The following is an 18,382-nucleotide window of genomic DNA, read 5'->3' on the forward strand; positions in this document are numbered from 1 at the left end:
AAAAATGCCCTTTTATAAAGGTAAAACAAATGCCCTTGGGGTAAATATCACAAATATTCAGATTTAAATATGCTAAAGCTGACAGAACACTGATGAGAATATTTCTTCAGAATAAATTATATTTACACCACACACAAAACAATCTGGACAATAGCACAGGACAAGGCTTAATGACAGGCCCTGTATTTTGTATTTATATTCTCTCTTTTACTGGTTATATTATTCCTATATTTGATACTGTCACAAAGGAGAGAGCACAGAAACATTACTTTATAAAGTTTTAAATGTGGATATTCTTCTTACACAAACACGTCGATTCACTTCGGAAGGCCTTTATTAACCCCCAGAGATGTGTGGAGCAGTTATATGACTGACAGATGCATTTTTATTCACTTCAAAAACAGAGCAACTATTACTGCTATTATAAAGCTGATAAAGCTTGTATTAGCCAGGACTTTTTTAAATATAACTCTGATTTTATTCGTCTGAAAGAAGAATGTCATATACACCAAGGATGACTTTAGTGAGTAAATCATGGGATAGTTTTCATTTTTGGGTGAACTATCCCTTTAAGAAACACAAAAATGAAGTGGCTGCATTGTTATTGCTTTAACTCTTAACTCTTATTTTTTAAATTCTTAATATGAACTGTATTATTAACTTACTATTGTGTTCTTAAATGTATTTCACTAATACATTCAACTCTGAATTTTGTCATCTTTTTATTTTATTTTTTAATGAATTTTTGTGATTTTTTTTTTATGCTGCTGCTGTAATCGGGACTTTTATTTTGGAGCGGTCGGTGAGGTGACGTCATAAGGTCGCGCCTGCTCCTGCATCTGTTCTGATTCGGCTGGAGAAAGGTTTGTGGTTTAAGCGTTTAAAGTGTTTAAATTAATTATGTATTATTATTATTAAATGCAACACTGCATTGCTTTATCTAACATTTATCAGCGCTGTGTGAGTAAAGTAACAGAATAAACTCATGAGTAACAGAAGGAGCTGCTCATTTCACTTTTTCAAACATGAATACTCGTGTTGTTCCGCTCGACAGGGTCCCTAAGCAGTAAGCACTGTTCGCTACTAAAGAACATCAAATAACTAAAACAAAAACCAAGCTTATTTAAAGAACAAACACTTGAAATGAAATCACGCACTCCTCCCACGCCTCTTGCTCGCCCACCAACAAATATTATTGATTTGTTTTTGTTATTAGGGAAATTTTATATTCAGGGCCGGCCCAAGCCCTTATGGGGCCCTAAGCAGAATTTTATTTGGGGGCCCCTCTGTGCCTCCAATACGATTGACTATTGTCAATTCTTGATCATTCGCACACCCAGTATCAATGTTAGTATTTGTAGCTGTGTTGCTTACATCATGTCTGCCTGTCATGTTTTTACCCTTACACAGTTTTCTTAATTGTAACAGTAGCAAACCCACAAGAGTGGTCAGGTGTTAATAATCAAAGCCTTATAGTTCAGACTGGGATATGTGGCGACTTTTTTTTTTTTTAAGTAGCCTCTTATGCTGAATATGCTCACTTTTCCCCAGGATTCTTTTATGAATAGAAGGTTCAAAAGGACAGCATTTCTCTAAAATAGAAAGCTTTCTAAGAATCCTAAAAATATTGTAATCTAAAAACTGATAATCTTAAATGTGTCTTGAGCATCAAATCCTCAAAAGAAAATTATTTGTGAAGGATCATGTGACACTGAAGACTGGTAATGATGATAAATTCAGCTTTGATCACAGGAATACATTACACTTTACTATATATTCACAAAGAAAACAACTGTTTTACATTATAATAATATTTCACAATATTACTGTTTTTTGATCAAATAAATGCAGCCTTGATGAGCAGAAGAGACTTCTTTTGAAAACAAGAAATGTTGATTTCTTTCAAACATTAAACAGAGCTTTTATTTTGGCGAAAATACAATTGTATTTTTTGCATTCCATTCGACTGTGTAGAAAGATCCTTTTTATTTTCTAAATAAAAACTTCCGAAATGTAGGCTACACAACTTATAATTCCAAGGGGACGATATAGCAGAAAAACGTTTACTGAGAAACTGGAAGCTATGCTTTAGCCTACTCCAAGACATTCAGCACGTCAGACAAGATATTCGCACTAGGGGTGTAACGATTCGATATTTATCTCGATACTGAACTCATGATACGATATGTATCCCAATATGTAGCCAAAATAAAGAGTGTGTTTTTTTAAATGTTGTACTTTTTTATTACTATTAAAATAATATTATTATTAGTGTATTGTTATCAGGACCCAACAAATATTTACCCATTGCTTTATTATACATTATATTCCACATTATATTTAGTTGTTTAATGTAATAATGTCACAGAAAACTTTTCATTTTTTCCCTCACGCATTAGGCTCTCCCCATGCTAGCTATGTCTCACCTCTCCCGCTACTAATGCACTATACATATAGAATAAACCTTCTAAAATGCTTTGAATAATCATGCTAGTGAAACTAAATGTGATCTGATGATTTAAACGCTTTCACTAAGGAGTGCCGCTTTAAATGGTGTTTCCGCTTTAGTAATGTTTGCACTCTCACGTTGAAGAGTGCTGTTCCGGCAGCGCGTGCACTTCAGATGATCAATGCAATCAGTCACAGTTCTCATCACAAGAAAGCGTGTCAAAATGACCAGTCAAACTGTCAATGTTTAGCTCATCCAAGAATTTTAATTCTGCATTTACTCCCTCTCATGTTGTTTTCGCACGATAAGCAATCATTTGAACGTCCCTGCTTACAGTGTTTACTACAGTCCGTGTTTACTAAATCCATCCATTCCATTCATAAAAAGGTTACCGGGTAAGTTAACTGACGAGTAGTATGTTTTAGCGCTGATTTTCTCGCACTTTGGACTTTCAACCCTGGCTAACAAGCAAATATAGTGTCCGGCCGATGGCGCTGCGAGCTCGTGCAGTGCTGTCAGAATCAATCCGTGCATATATTAGAAGACTTAACATTTAGCAGTTTATTTAGTAATTGTTTAAGGCCATTTAGTGATTTCAATAATCATAAAAATAACATACATCAAAAAGTCATTTAATGTGCTCTTGGTGGCCAAGGGGGCCCTAAGCAGCTGCTTAGTTCGCTTATGCCTTGGGCCGGCTCTGTTTATATTCATCAAACTAAACGGTGTAAAGTTAGCTCAAAAGCCAATTTTGCTCATTTTCAAAAAAGTGTGAAATGAATTTAACATGTTTGTGATGCCCTTTAAATTAAACTTTTTTTCATTTTATTTTAATTGTTATATTTCAATTATATTACAATTGTTTTAATACAAAATTTGAAAGCAACTTACCTGTTGAATTCTGTAATTTTGAAAGTTCAATAAAAATAAAACAAACTATCATTCCCTTGCTAGTACGCTGAACTACTAAACTAGGAGAGATTTAGTGTGGATTTATTTTTCTTTCTGTTATTATTCTCACCTTAAACAGGACAAACACACAGAAAAACTCCTGGAGAAGTGACTGAGATCCACGTGACACACTGATATAAATATGGAGTTTATTAAAGAAGAGAGTGAAGATGTGAAGATTAAAAATGTATTCAGTTTGAAACCGGAAGAATCTGAGGAACACACAGAGAAAGAGGAGAGTGAAGACGTGAAGATAGGAGACGAATTGAGAGTGAAAGATGAAGAAACAGAGGAACACACAGGTTGGTCTCATTCTCAAAGCTGAATTATGAGCTAATATTGTGTTGGTCCCCCTTTTTGCTGCCAAAACAGCCCTGACCCGTCTCTGATGGACTCCACTAGACCCCTGAAGGTGTGCTGTGATATCTGGCACCAATATGTTAGCAGCAGATCCTTTAAGTCCTGTAAGTTGCAAGGTGGGGCCTCCATGATTTGATGATCCAAGTGAAAACTTGAAGCTTAAAACAATGACGCTTCTCTTGTAAAATGCTTTAAATTGGCTAACAAACCTGCACTTAACAATAGCCATAGCCATTTACATGCGCACTTTTTTTTTCATTCCGATGAAAATCATTCCGATTCAAAGATTCGCTGGACTGTTTACATGAGACATTATCTAAACCGATCTGGTGTTCACATGTGCTGACTTTCAGTCGGACTCATTTTGTGACATGCACACACAGTTTGTCTGTCACATAGATTCGTAGCGTTGCCAGTTATAATAACTGCGACGTTCGTGGATCAATAGTTCTGTGTTGTTAATTTTTATATTTATTTATTTTTCTGTGGGCGGGGATGCAGTAGTTTAACCTAATTTATATCCTATACAATGGCTATTTCAACAGCTGTGAATGATGAATGCGGACTCTAAATGAATTCAATTAATTTAATTTGAAAAACACAAAATTAACAATAAAATGCACCCAAATTATTAATAAAAACATAGGATAATGGTGAAACATGAATGAAAGCATTCAAGACGTGCTCAGCGTCATTACTAACGTTAGGCTAGATGCATAAATATTTCAGATGATTAAGGAAAGATACCATAATCACAGAGGTATAAATATTAACAAAAGTAATTAAAGACTGTGGGTAATGTTACTTGACCAATTTGAAGCAGTTGTTGAACTTTTTATATAAGCTATATAACTTACAAGAAACAGAGAGAAATGTCGACACGTCCTTTCCAGCAGCTTGAATGTTCCCTGTTGCCATGGCAACTCTCAACGGCCCCCAGGACATAGCTACTTAGCTGTAGCCAGGCTATGTCTGTGTCATTATTCCAACATCATGTTCATAACTTATGAACTAAAACAAGTTTAATACCTCAGAAAAATGAACTTTCCTCTCTTGTCAACATTAGCCTGGTGTGAGCTCTTCAGTTGAGGAGGCGCGCGCTGTATATCACGTCACAGAAAGACGTGCACTCACAGTAATCGGATCAGGTCGTTTACATGGTGGAATTTTTCGTTTGACCGGTTCATGAAAAGGTTTATCCCACCCCTCTCAAACCCATTACAATTTCATTCGGTTTGGCCATTTTTATTCCGACTGAGGTGTTTATATGGAGCATTTTCATTCGGATTGGACTTTTAAACCGATTACAGTGCTCCATGTAAACCTAATGTATAATTTTTGGTAAAAGATGGACTACGGATGCGGAGGTGGCATAAAAATAATACTACGAGCGTAATATTGTTCATCAGGTTGTGGTTCAGCAGGTGCTGTCATTGGCGTGTAGCGACTATGAGTCAGATAAAATAATAACTCAACGGGGAACTGAATTAAAATGAAAGACTCGAATGACACTATATATTATAAATAATTCAGAATTAATGTTTACCCCTTAACTTATTCGTCCGCCGATATGTAAGAACTTAAAGGGGGCTCTGTTAAAGGGAAACATGTATATTTAGCTCAAATGAATGAATTTAATGAATTCATAGGGAATTTTGAGAGTCTATTTTACAGCCGAGCAAATGACTCTTCTAGCGTTCATTTGAACGGGCCGTAAATATCAACTCTGCAGCGGATATTAATATCCGAACAATAGTGAAACACTATTTAACAGCCAGGTAACTTAGATCGGCAGTTCAAGACATTAAATTGATAAGCACATAACACAAGAACAGTTATCTTTGAATACAAACGGAACTTTATTGATTAATCTAACACATCAAACTAATATCTAACATAAACACACACTCGCACATTCACACGTTGCAGAAAGGAAGAAGGTGAGGAAAGAATAAGTTCTAAGAGAGAGAAATTATGAAATCCTAAGCAATCTATGCATTTATGAAACATGACCTGAAGAAACCATTGATCAGTAATTTAACCTCCTATCGTTTCTTAGGCAGGGTTATTACATTTGATCTAATGCACCAGTTCAGCTTGGAATCAAAAAGGCGTTACTTGCGTTTGTGTTTCGCGTGTCGTCTGACAAGGGGGAATTCCCTTTTCCTGGCTGAACAGGGATTTTCCCGGATCTTTGATTCGCTGAAGGTCTGGTCGACGTCTGGGGAAGCCAATCGCGTGGGGTGTTGGCGGCTGGATGGAAGTCTTGTGGGCGTTGTTTGAAGTTGGAGCGCGCTGTTAGAAACTCGTTGTTGAGAGACTTTTGCGGCGAAACTTAACAGAACCCGAGACTTAACGGAAATAAAATAAACTTTAAGTAAAAGAAAGGAAAGTGAGAGAAAAGCAGATGGCCTGAATGAAATCGTTGTTAACCCATTTTCTCTGTATTGGTCTGTCACGATCGTTAGATCGTCTCCTGGGAGCTCTGTTCAGAACTCACTCTGGTCAAACTGCTAGGACTTAGCTCATCTCTGAACTGCGAACAGGCCGCGAACCAGCTCGAACCGAACTTGAGCTGGACTCTGCACTGCTTCTGGTCTGAACTGTACAGAACTGTAGACAGTAGACAGCAGACTGAACTTTTCGTTCGTGTTCTGAGATTAAACTCAAACATTTGCCCATCCCCTGGATGGGTTCTGGCCAATTAGGCTTCAGGGGTGACTGTGTCTCCACCCCTCCCACAAAATTGGGTTATCTATAGAATTTAGTTTCCTGCTCTTAAGCAGAGAGTAAATTTAGACCTAATTTCTTACTATAAGGACATGATCAATTCTATAAAGATTTCATTCAGCTCATCTGTTGGATTATATCCATACGAACACACCGGTATCAAACACAATGCTTTTTCATCCACTCATTCAATAGTTACATAATTGCATGAATTGTGAGTAATATACATGCCTAATAGTCTAGCTAACGTGTATTAGTTGTAAACACACTAACAAGCTACGTCGAAGGCTATTTGAAATGAAAAAGTCCAATAATCCGTGATTTGCTGCACTCCATATGTGACAGTTTCTGTGAGCTTACTTGGAGTTTTTAGCGGTGTCGTGGAGTTCATTTACCGGTCATTGCAAAGACAGAGGTCTGGTTGTTTCTTTGTCTTGTGACAACCACGAGCCCGTTGTCCTCTTTTAGCTGAGTTTGGTGGCGAGTCCATAGGAAGTCAAAACTAGTAGCTCCGGGGCAGAATCAAGCCCCCATCTCCCTCGTGATGATGATGATTTCCTGGAGCTGAATTGTGCTTTGTGAACGGGGATGTTCATTTGATCGAATCATTGGAAGATTCGTTAACTATGTCTGCACCCATAATTGCTACAGGCGCATGATCATTTGCTGTCGGGACTAGTGTTGCACGATTTACCGCTACTAGAAAAGTACAAGTACATTTTATTAGTACCGGTACTTTAAGAATGACAGCCCTCTAATAAAAGCAGTACTTCTTACATTTACATTTAGTCATTTAGCAGACGCTTTTATCCAAAGCGACTTACAAATGAGGGCAATAGAAGCAGCTAGAGCAGTCGAAGGGCAACAATATCAGCAATATGCAAGTGCTGTAACAAGTCTCAGTTAGTCTAGTACAGAACAAAGTTTTTTTTTTTTTTTTAAATAAATTAGACAGACAGACAATGAATAGAATGATGAATAGAATGATAAGTGCTATTCTCGACCGGTCAGGTGTTGCTGGAAAAGATGTGTCTTTAGACGTTTTTTGAAAATGGCCACAGACTCGGCCGCACGAATTGAGATAGGCAGGTCATTCCACCAGGTGGGAACGGTCCAGGAAAAGGTCCGTGACAGCGATTTCATGCCTCTTTGGTATGGCACCACAAGGCGTCGTTCACTGGCAGAACGCAAGTTCCTGGAGGGTGTGTAAGTCTGAACGAGCGAGTTTAGGTATATTGGTGCAGAGCCAGTGGATGTTTTGAAGGCGAGCACCAGTGCCTTGAATTTAATGCGAGCGGCTATTGGTAGCCAGTGCAGACTGATGAAGAGAGGCGTGACGTGTGCTCTCTTCGGCTCACCAAAGACCAACCTCGCCGCTGCATTCTGGATCAGTTGCAAGGGTTTGGCAGTGCATGCCGGAAGGCCCGCAAGAAGAGCATTACAGTAGTCCAGTCTGGAGAGAACAAGAGCTTGGACCAGTAGTTGTGTGGCATGATCTGATAGGAAGGGTCTAACCTTCCTAATGTTGAATAGTGCAAATCTGCAGGACCGGGTTGTTGCAGTGATGTGGTCAGTGAATTCTAGCTGATCATCAATCACAACCCCAAGGTTCCTGGCTGTCCTGGACGGAGTTATGGTTGATGATCCTAGCTGAATGGAGAGATTGTGATGCAGTGCTGGTTTGGCTGAGACTACAAGCAGTTCTGTCTTTGCAAGGTTGAGTTGCAGGTGATGTTCCTTCATCCAGGCTGAAATGTCTGTTAGGCAGGCAGCGATACGAACACCAACCGATGGATCATCAGGTTGAAATGAGAAGTAGAGTTGAGTGTCGTCGGCATAGCAGTGATAGGAAAAGCCATGTTTCTGAATGACCGATCCCAATGATGACATGTAGACAGAGAAGAGAAGTGGTCCAAGCACTGATCCCTGGGGAACTCCAGTAGCTAGACGATGTGACTCAGACACTTCACCTCTCCATGACACCCTAAAGGACCTACCTGAGAGGTAAGACTTGAACCACTGGAGAGCAGTTCCTGAGATGCCCATCTTCATGAGAGTTGCCAGGAGGATCTGGTGATTAACTGTGTCAAAAGCAGCAGACAAATATTCTTAATTTGCGTTGATGTGTGACAGCAGGAGTCAGGACGTGAGTGTGTGTGAGCTCTGCTTCCCCCCCCTTCACTAAACATTGGAAGCAGAAGAGGAATATATATGCGCAGCGCATGACAGAGAAAGTAACAGAAACGCACGCAGGAGAAAATAAAGCTGCCAGACTCTGACCTGAAGGACACGCCTTTCACTCAGATAGCACGCGATCTCGACGTCAGTTTCACGGATTATTGGGTTTGAATGGTCAAAATTGCACCTCCACCTCCTCTCAGAAACCTGTCACTGATCGTGGTTAGGTGCATTTTTCTCGGTATTAACACAATACCTTCTTCAAGAAGGACTTGAGGCAAAAAGAGAGAAATATATGAGAAATAAAAGCTTTTTTTTAATGTAAAAATTACTCAATATAGTCGGACGAACAGCTTATCGTGACGACTCGCACAGAGGAATGCAGCGTGTGAACGCGCTTACGGCGCGCCCCCCTTATAAGGGAGAGCTGAGATAAAAGCTTTACAGAAATAAAGCCAAAAAAGGCTTAAAATAAGTAAAATCTGTTGCATAAACCAGCGAAAAGTGAGGAAATATGCTCAGTAACATTATGTAGAAAAGATTTAGAAAGAAAATACATTTATTTAAGAGATAGATTGAGTTTTTCTCCACAACTGAGTGCAAACTTCAAATCTGCCTCCATTTTGTTAGCAACGCCCAACTTCCAAAGATCCAATCAATTCCCGAAGGACGAAATCAAGCCTCACCCTACATTTTTTCTAATTTCAGAAGCCGTTTCACTCGGATATACGTCACAATAAGGAGAAAAAGACAATCTCAACTTCCGTTTCATGCCGACTTTAAAATAAAGCATGGTTTTGGTCATTGTTTGTAACTTACATTTTTTTTAAAGATTTTTTTAATCTATATTGTAATTAAAAAATATAATTTAAAAATATTAAATTACTCATTAAACTTTTATGTTGCGTTCACACCGGACGCTTGAACATTTTGAGTTTACTCGCTTCATTCGCGTGTGACATTCACTTCACAACAGACGCGAATTCGCCTCATGGGTGGGGCTTCTGCCAGCAGCTCATCTCGTTGAGAAATGGCTGACATGGGCTGTGTTTACACATCTTTTTTTGTTAAAATCTACTGTTAATGTGTGACAAAACGTAGTTTTAAGACTTTCAGGCGATAATGTAGTTGTTTAAAGCTCAAATCTGTGGTTTATTTATATAAAGAGTGTCTATTTAAACATTTTATCTGGTGTTTTCGGAGTTAAAATCCGCTCAGCGCTTGTTTACCCCGGCGAGAGCAGCCTTTCCTCGGCTAGTCCTTCTGCTGCTGGCTCTGATGTCTCTGTGGTGTCTCCAGCTATAATTTGTCTTGTGTATATGTAACGGCCGATCTTTGGTGTCATGGATCTATAATTTGTTCCCTGGCAAATCGTTTAGGCTGAGGGCAAAGTGAAGTTTCATTACTTTTTTATTTTTAGGCTATAACTGTACGTTACAATTGTTGCCGACTAGCACTGACTTTGAATGTTTAAATGAATTGTTTCCTTTATTTCATGTGTAGCTTATTATACCTTTTACTTATACTTTTGTATTATTGATCAAACATAAACTTGCATTTAACAAAAAGAGACTGAGTTGTGTTTCATGTCATTTAATGTTATCACAGTGATAATCATATGCACACTTGTCTAAACCAGATATTAATTTATGATTAATATAAACCAGATTTTCTCCTTATTGTTGTCACAACTAGAGCAAGCTCCTGATTGGTTAACGTGGCGCGAATATCCGCCAATGTTCAGATTTTTCAACTCAGGCGAATCACGCGTCAAACGCTCAATTCGTGCCATTCGCATCACATAATGTCTATTCACGTCTTTGCATTGACTTAACATGTAAATCACTCGCGCAAATCGCGTCATTCGCGTCCAGTGTGAACGCACCATTACTGTCATGAAATAAGATTTTGGTCATCCCAACCTGTTCGGAATTGTGAAAGGTTAGTGAATGTTAAGATTGAAAATAATGTGATTGATGCAAACATCTCTGTAAGAATGTTCACACTGGCATGTAGTAGGGCTGTACGATTAATCGAAACTTTCGAAAATTAATCGAATTTCAGAACCTCTAACTGACGTATTTTTCCAAATCCCGGTTATTTCGGTTTTAGTCATGTGACTCCGCCCTGTCAGTCACATCAAGTGCAGTTTGCAGGCACACAGAGAGATGCAGGAGCAGTTTTCTGTGTTTATAGAAGCCCAGAATCACTTTAGTAACTGCATGTTTTACACAGTTTATAGAGGTAAGTTAATCGCCGTTCTTATAGCCTACGCGCTGACACACACAGACAGCGCACGCAAGTCCCGAAGCCAGATCGCTTTTGCTTGCGTCCTCATAAAATTTGTCAAATAAATGTGTTTAAAGGCTTGCCAGTTTGAACATTTAAAGCGATTGTGCACTATTCACAAACAACAATACAGAAAACTTCTCCGTTCTGTGCTCATGAGCTTTTTTCTGTGAGACAGAGAGCCGAGCCGTGTCGCGTCTCTCACAACACGCGCCCTGAAGGCAGATCACTTTCACCTGCGTCCTCACAAAGCTTTGTCATTTGTATGTGTTTTAAGGCCTGCCAGTTTGAACATTCAAGCGATTTTCGGCCATCAGATGTGTATTATGTTGAACTAATGCCTGATATATTGTGACAAATGAACACTCATACAGTAGCTCGCACATCACGTGAAGATCGCGTGCAGAAACACACTTTTTCATTAGAAACAAAAGCAAAATAATAATTCATTAATCGTAAGCGAGGTAAAAAATTTAATTAATCAAGGTTTTTATTTTTGGTCAAATTGTTACAGCCCTACTGCATAGCCTTGCCTATGGGCTGGGACTTGATGAACGAATGACTAAAACCAAAGACTCGAGAGATGAACTAATTAATTCTGTTAGGCTGCATTAACTAGTTCAGCCACAACCGGGTCAGCAATCAGAAGAATGGCATCTACGCTAATGATAGTCTCTCTGTTAATCCCGAGGTTTACTGCAGTCAGCCGGATCCGGGCCGGATCCAGATCAGATGGTGGGCCTGCGGCTAGACATGACCAACACATGACCCTGAAGTGTCTGCAGAGACTGTGTCAATTAGACTCCCCCTGAAACTGCCTCATCGACACGGCATCCTCAATAAACCCGTCTCCGGCGTGATGACTCCGATCTTTTGAATATTCCAATCTATTATGACCTCTGACCTGTACAGTCGCCAGAATAAAAATCATACGCTGTTTGTTAATTGGCCATAGGAGAACTGGCCCCCCGACTGAGCCTGGTTTCTCCCAAGGTTTATTTTTCTCCATTAGGTCACCTGATGGGGTTTTGGTTTCCTTGCCACTGTTGCCTCTGGCTTGGCTTGCTCAGTTGGGGACACTACATTTTAAACTAAATATCCAAATAAATGTAATTACTAAATTAACTATATTAACTAAATTACTGATCTGCCACATTGTCACTGTATGATAGTTGAAATGAGCTGATGACATCACCGTTTTCTCCGGAGCGGCTGTACGGCCGAATCAAATTCTGTTGCATTATTTTCCTGTTTGAAGGCCTGTTCACACGGGACGATTTTCGCGCGCGTTTATCGCCGACGTTTAACGCCTCGTGACTAAACAATGGGCGCCAATGTGAGTGTTCACACCGACGCGTAAAACGCCAGGCGTAAAAGCGTCATTTAAAAAAAAAGCCTCGGGTTCGTTTTTTTATTTTGCCGCGGCGCGTTAAAAACTGGCCGACCAATGAGATCAGCGCTTTTGTTCACGTGCCTGGAGCTGCTGAAGTGACAGTAAAACACGACTGGGTGGCGCTCAAGAACAAAATCGGTCTTGCCGAGCACACATTGATACGACGAAGAAGTAGTAAGTAGACAAAGAAGAAGATGGGCTGCTAATGCTGCTTGCCAGTTAGCAAAAAGTGTGTGAATGGTTTTGCCATAGACATAATATATCTGTGGTTTTGGCAAGCACGTAAATACTGTCTCTCCTCTTCTTCTGTGTGACAAGCGAGTGTCAGAAGCGTAAGTGCCGCAGCACCACCTTGTGTACCGGGAGCGCATTTACTGAATGTGCACGTTCACTCGGCGCATCGCCAGTGGAAATCGCTTGGGTGTGAACACTCAAGACGCGCCGAAAAAAGTCACGAAAAATGCTGGCGATAAGCGCGTGCGATATTCGTCCCGGTGTGTACAGGCCTTAACACTGTGAAGCTGCTTTGAAACAATCTGCATTGGAAAAAGCGCTATATAAATTAACTTGACTTGATCTGAAAAATTACACGTTAATTCGTACAAATAATTTTTTTTAAATTTAATTCAGCATTTCTTTGTGTGTGTGTGTGTCTGTGAAATGTGAAAACCTTTGGCCTAGGCTATTTCATTATATTTTATCCAGATAATGCATAATTTTAATTATTTGTTTTAGTTTTTCCCAGCCTATTCTTTCCTTTTTCTTTCCTTCAGTATCAGAACTAATACTAAACAAGTGTCAGAATAGCTGCTACAATTAGCAGGGATTCAACTGGCTAGCTAGGCTAGTTCATGTACTTTTGTCAAACTGTAAGCTAACCTACCAGCTGCCTGGACACATATATTCCCCAGCAATGATGAGATGTCCAGGGCTGGACACATGCTTGTTCTTCGGACAAGTAAATCTGCCATGTACTTGTCCGAGTAAAACATTTGCTTGTGTGGGCAAAAAAAAAATTTGTTTTTGTATTGCAAATAAAATTTATTCTGAAGCAATATTCTCACCAGTGTTCGATCAGCTCTTACATACTTAAATCTGCATATTCGTGATATTTTTACCTTTTATGAAGGGCATTTTTCCATAATCTTATTGAATATCGGCTATGCTTCAGCTTTCATTGTATATGCTTAGATTTGATCAATAAATTAAATTAGAATAAGACACTATAGGACTGTTGCCAATCAATTTTTCATTCTAGAGTCCGCCTAGTGAATTTCGGCTATTTCCACCACTGTGAATATCTAAATCTTACCCGGATACAGCAATGCTATTTTCTGATTGGCTGTGTGTGGCAGGGCCCTCTGAACTGAATGGGGGACTCACTTAATTCCTCTAATAGGGGTTCAACTTGGTGGGCGTTATCCTATTAAATGCAAGGTGTGGCATGTGAGCAGGTTGAAATGCGCATCTCTCACACCCAATGCGTGAGACTTGAGAGCCCGGCGTGTGTTTGCTTGTGAAATGTAGTTTGCGCACCGGAGAGAGTTGTCGCGGATTGTTCCTCTTGTACAGTCATGCAGTGTGAAACCTCCTGTCGCCGATCCATCTGTCAGTGTGAACACAGCAGTGACTGAATGATACCTCAGATAGTCATGCAGTGAAAAGAGCAGTGATCCGACCAGTTTGAAAATCGTGCAGATATTCAATTTTCCACTGGGCCATTGTTGGAGAATGTGGTTCATCCAATTAATTGTTATAGTTTTTCGTGCACTTAATTAGAGTACATGGAAAATATCTCTTGTTTTTACTTCTCCAATCTTGGGGTGTCCCTTCAAGCTAGAAAAACAGGGGAGTAGAAGGCACGTCTATGCAGAATTTTCATGATCTCAGCCTCAGCCCGTTGCCAAAATGTGGATATTTTCAGACAATCCCAGAATATATGCGTGTGGTCTCCTAACTTCCCACACCCTCCAGCATTTCTCTGCTTCTGGACCATTAACAAATTTTGATTTCGCCAATGGTGTTCTAAAAAATCTAATTTTTGTTTTCTAGTCAAACTCTTTCCAGTTGTGACTATTGATTCCCTTATGACATTCTGCACATATACTTCCCCATGTCTCATCCTCAATTTAATTTAGTTCAGACTCCCACTTTTTCTTTATATGGAGTGTATTATCTGTGGAGTCAAGTAATATTCTGATATACATGTGCGAGATATGATTTTTATGTAAAAGACATTGCTTCTCTATATCAGTAAAATACTATTCCGCATCAGTTGGGGCTTCCATAATTATGTCCTTGTCTTTATGAGTTGTAATATAGTTTCTTATTTGCAGATGCCGAAAGAAATTACTCAATGATAACATAAATGTTTCTTTAAGATCAGAGAATGAATGCAATGTACTTCCCTTAAATAACTGATCAATTATGATAAGACCCTTCTCAGTCCATCTAAAAGTACCATCCCACCTGCAGGGTAGAAACTCAGGGTTATCTACTATAGACATGGATTTTTTTTAACTCTTGTCCAAACTCTCAAAGTTTGCTTAACCCATACATTTTTTATTTCAATATTTTTCTGAGATTGGGGTGTCATAAAGGCTAGTGTTGACAATGGGGCATTTGGTACAGAGCACTGTTACATGTTAACCCATTCTGTTTCAGCATCATTGTTAATCCATGGTTTTTATTGACGATTATGTGCACAGCTACCAGATACCTGGAAGCAATTCCACTCCGAAAAAATCACATCCCGAGCAGTTGATAAAGCTTTAACAAAGGTCTTTAAAACTTTTGGTCTACCAAGAATTGTCTAGACTGATCAGGGGGCTTATTTTCTATCTAAATTGTGTGCTCAAGTTTTTTAAATCGCTCAATATTACACATCGTATATCCAGTGTTTATCACCCAGAGAGTCAGGGGTCTTTGGAAAGGTTCCATCAGACCTGAAAAGCAATGATTAGGAAATACTGCATCGAGACATGGCATGCGTCTCAATCAGCTCCCTGGTTCAGTAGTCAGGGCACTGATCAGGACATAAGTCAATGGGCTGACTCCCTGATCAGTGCCCTGACTACTGAACTAGGGAGCTGATTGAGACGCACCCATGGTCTGAATGGGACGAAGGTGTTCCTTTGCTTTTATTCTCAATCTGTGAAACGGTGCAGGAGTCTCTCAAGTGCCCATGGGAATAGGATCTAGTTGTATGTTGGTTTTGATACTTTACATGTCTAAATGTTTTGTGGTCTGTTGCTTTGTACCATTAAACTGGTGTTAATTTGCATTTGTCTCTTTTCACCTTAGACCTGACGGTGCTGAAAGAGGAGAGTGAAGTACTGAATGAAATGGAAGAGAAAGTTAAACATAAGAATAATTATTTCATAACAGGAGAAAAAACTTTTAGTTGCTCACAGGCTGAAAAGACTTTGTCACGAAAAAAGTCTAAAAATAAGGGAACTAGAAGTAATTTCACCTGCCAACACTGTGGAAAGAGTTTCGCTTCAGGAGCAAGCCTTAAAAGACACATGAGAGTTCACACTGGAGAGAAGCCTTACACCTGCCAACAGTGTGGAAAGAGTTTTGCTAGAAAAGTAAACCTTAACGTCCACATGAGATTTCACTCTGGGGAGAAGCCTTACATCTGCCCTCAGTGTGGAAAGAGTTTTGCTGAAAATGGAAGCCTTAAAAGGCACATGCAAATTCACACCGGAGAGAAGCCTTACACCTGCCAACAGTGTGGAAAGAGTTTCGCTCCAGGAGCAAACCTTAAAATACACATGAGAGTTCACACTGGAGAGAAGCCTTACACGTGCCCTCAGTGTGGAAAGAGTTTTAGTTATAAAGGAACCCTTAACAGGCACATGAGAATTCACACTGGAGAGAAGCCTTTCGTCTGCCCACAGTGTGGAAACGGATTCGCTCTAAAAGGACATCTCACAAAGCACATGAGAATTCACACTGGAGAGAAGCCGTTCATCTGCCAACAGTGTGGAAAGAGTTTTGCTGACAAAGGAAACCTTAACATCCACATGCGAATTCACACTGGAGAGAAGCCTTACACATGTCAACAGTGTGGACAGAGTTTTGCTGACAAAGGAAACCTTAACCGGCACATGAGAGTTCACACTGGATAGAAGCCGTGTACATGTGGACACTGAGAAAAGTGTTAGGTATAAAAAAGCGCTGGAGTACCACATGAGTATTCACGAATGAGAGAACGGGCTGTCACTTTTGTGAAAAAATCCTGTTCGATTTTTGAGACATAAGTGTTCATTGAATCGATGAAGGATGAATGTAACAAGGGCACTTAAGACACATGTATTGACATGAAGTTTTGTGCACAATGACAAAGGCAACATTCTCTAAAAAATATTAAGCAGGGTGGACTGCCATAACGTCAATGAAAAACATTTCTGCAGGCTTTAACATGGCTGTTTATGATTAGAAATGCCAAACAAACTTCGCCTAAGGAGGCGATGGTAGCCCATGAAAAGAGGTTGAAAATACCATCACAACAACATCGGTCCCAGGGAGCAGGTGGATCCTACAAGGACTTGAGAGACTCATCACCTGGGCAAGGATGAGGTTTAAAGACTGCCGCCATCCAGAACTCCAACAAAGAACTTGGGGCTTGGCTCACCAAGGTTGACTAGTCCAGTCTGCCTGGTAGATTTAAAGCTTGGATCTTCCAGCATTCCATCCTGCCCCGAGTCCTGTGACCCCTGCTGGTCTATGCAGCAATAACAGAGGCACGACACAGATATATTTACAGCAACTCGTCTTATTTCATCAGGACTTTGTGGTAGCGCAGCATGATTGCTTTGAAGTATTTGAAAGGGCAGCCATGAATGTGTCTGGAGTTTCTCAGTGTTACGAGCGTGACGTCCAGCGCGCAAAAAAAAGAGAAAACATTGACTTCACTTTTATCTTTTTACACATTCATTTCCCACATATAATTGAATGAGGAAAGGAAAAACAAAAGAAAACTGCAACAGGGTAGTTGACGTGACGTGGCTTTTTCACTGTCACAGAAGATAAAACATAATTTATTTCACATTTTCATTATTTAGAATACTGTAAATGGTTAAACTTTTTCTTGTTTTACATGAATTTGTTGTTTTAATACCCAAGTTATTTTTAGTTTTTTTTTACAACTTTGAGCCAAATCTCAAAATTGTCCTATGGTGTGACGGTAGACAACATTATTTAATAAATTTTACATTTGATAAATAAAGAAAATAATGTTTAAAAATCTTAATGAACACTCCTGGCATAATTGTGTAAGTGTCTATTTCACTAAGTGGCCATCACTTTTCCTATACATACATTTCTAAAAGTGTAGGAATTTCATAAAGTTTGTCACAGAAAAAAATGTCCTTTGGTGTTATGCAAAAACCTGATATTAATTTGGCCAATATCATGGACAACTACATTTAGTTAAAAGACCCCATTCAAGGTCATGTGACTGAAGACCCCTATGAAGGCCATGAGCAGTGCACATGGTAAGTATTTTTCTCAGAATTGTTTAAATATTTAACTATGTTTTCAGACCACTGAAGTTGTTAAGTTTTTTTGTCCTTTGGTGTGACACCCCTAAATTTCATTTTTTAATTAAAATTAGTATTTTTAACAGCAGGACTATGTAATATTAATGCAAATGTATAGGGGTGTCCCCGACTAATGATTTACACATTCGAATCAGAATTGTCGAATCTTTCTATAGTCGACCGATAGTCGAATCATCTATGTGTGTGTGAATGGATTGGGACTGGGAGGGGCACGACAGTCAGCAGGAGGGTAAAACTATTTTTATTTTATTTTACACACTCCACACAGCAACAACTTTTAATAAAGCGACCAAAACTGCCTGCCAACTGACAGACGAACTGACAATGGCTTTCTTATTTAGGTTTAAATAAAAGGTAATGTGGTGGATAAACATTCGTAAAACGTTTGCTCATAACATTTTAAAGCCGCGATCGAAATACAGAACATCACACAAATATATAAACGAACATTTTGATAAATAAACC

The 18,382-nt window shown here is 39.3% G+C and overlaps 1 protein-coding gene across 1 annotated transcript; it reads left to right on the forward strand.

Annotated features, from left to right (window-relative positions):
- The first annotated feature begins 801 nt into the window (after positions 1-801).
- Positions 802-17,605, forward strand: LOC307130661 (uncharacterized protein). Its single transcript, XM_079823755.1, has 3 exons — positions 802-863; positions 3,480-3,702; positions 15,654-17,605. Exons 2-3 carry the CDS (start codon positions 3,543-3,545, stop codon positions 16,481-16,483), a joined length of 990 nt encoding a protein of 329 aa, XP_079679881.1. The 5' UTR covers positions 802-863; positions 3,480-3,542; the 3' UTR covers positions 16,484-17,605.
- The last annotated feature ends 777 nt before the right edge of the window (positions 17,606-18,382 follow it).

The sequence above is a fragment of the Gobio gobio genome, assembly GCF_949357685.1.
Source record: "Gobio gobio genome assembly, chromosome: 1".
Lineage (NCBI taxonomy): Eukaryota > Metazoa > Chordata > Actinopteri > Cypriniformes > Gobionidae > Gobio > Gobio gobio.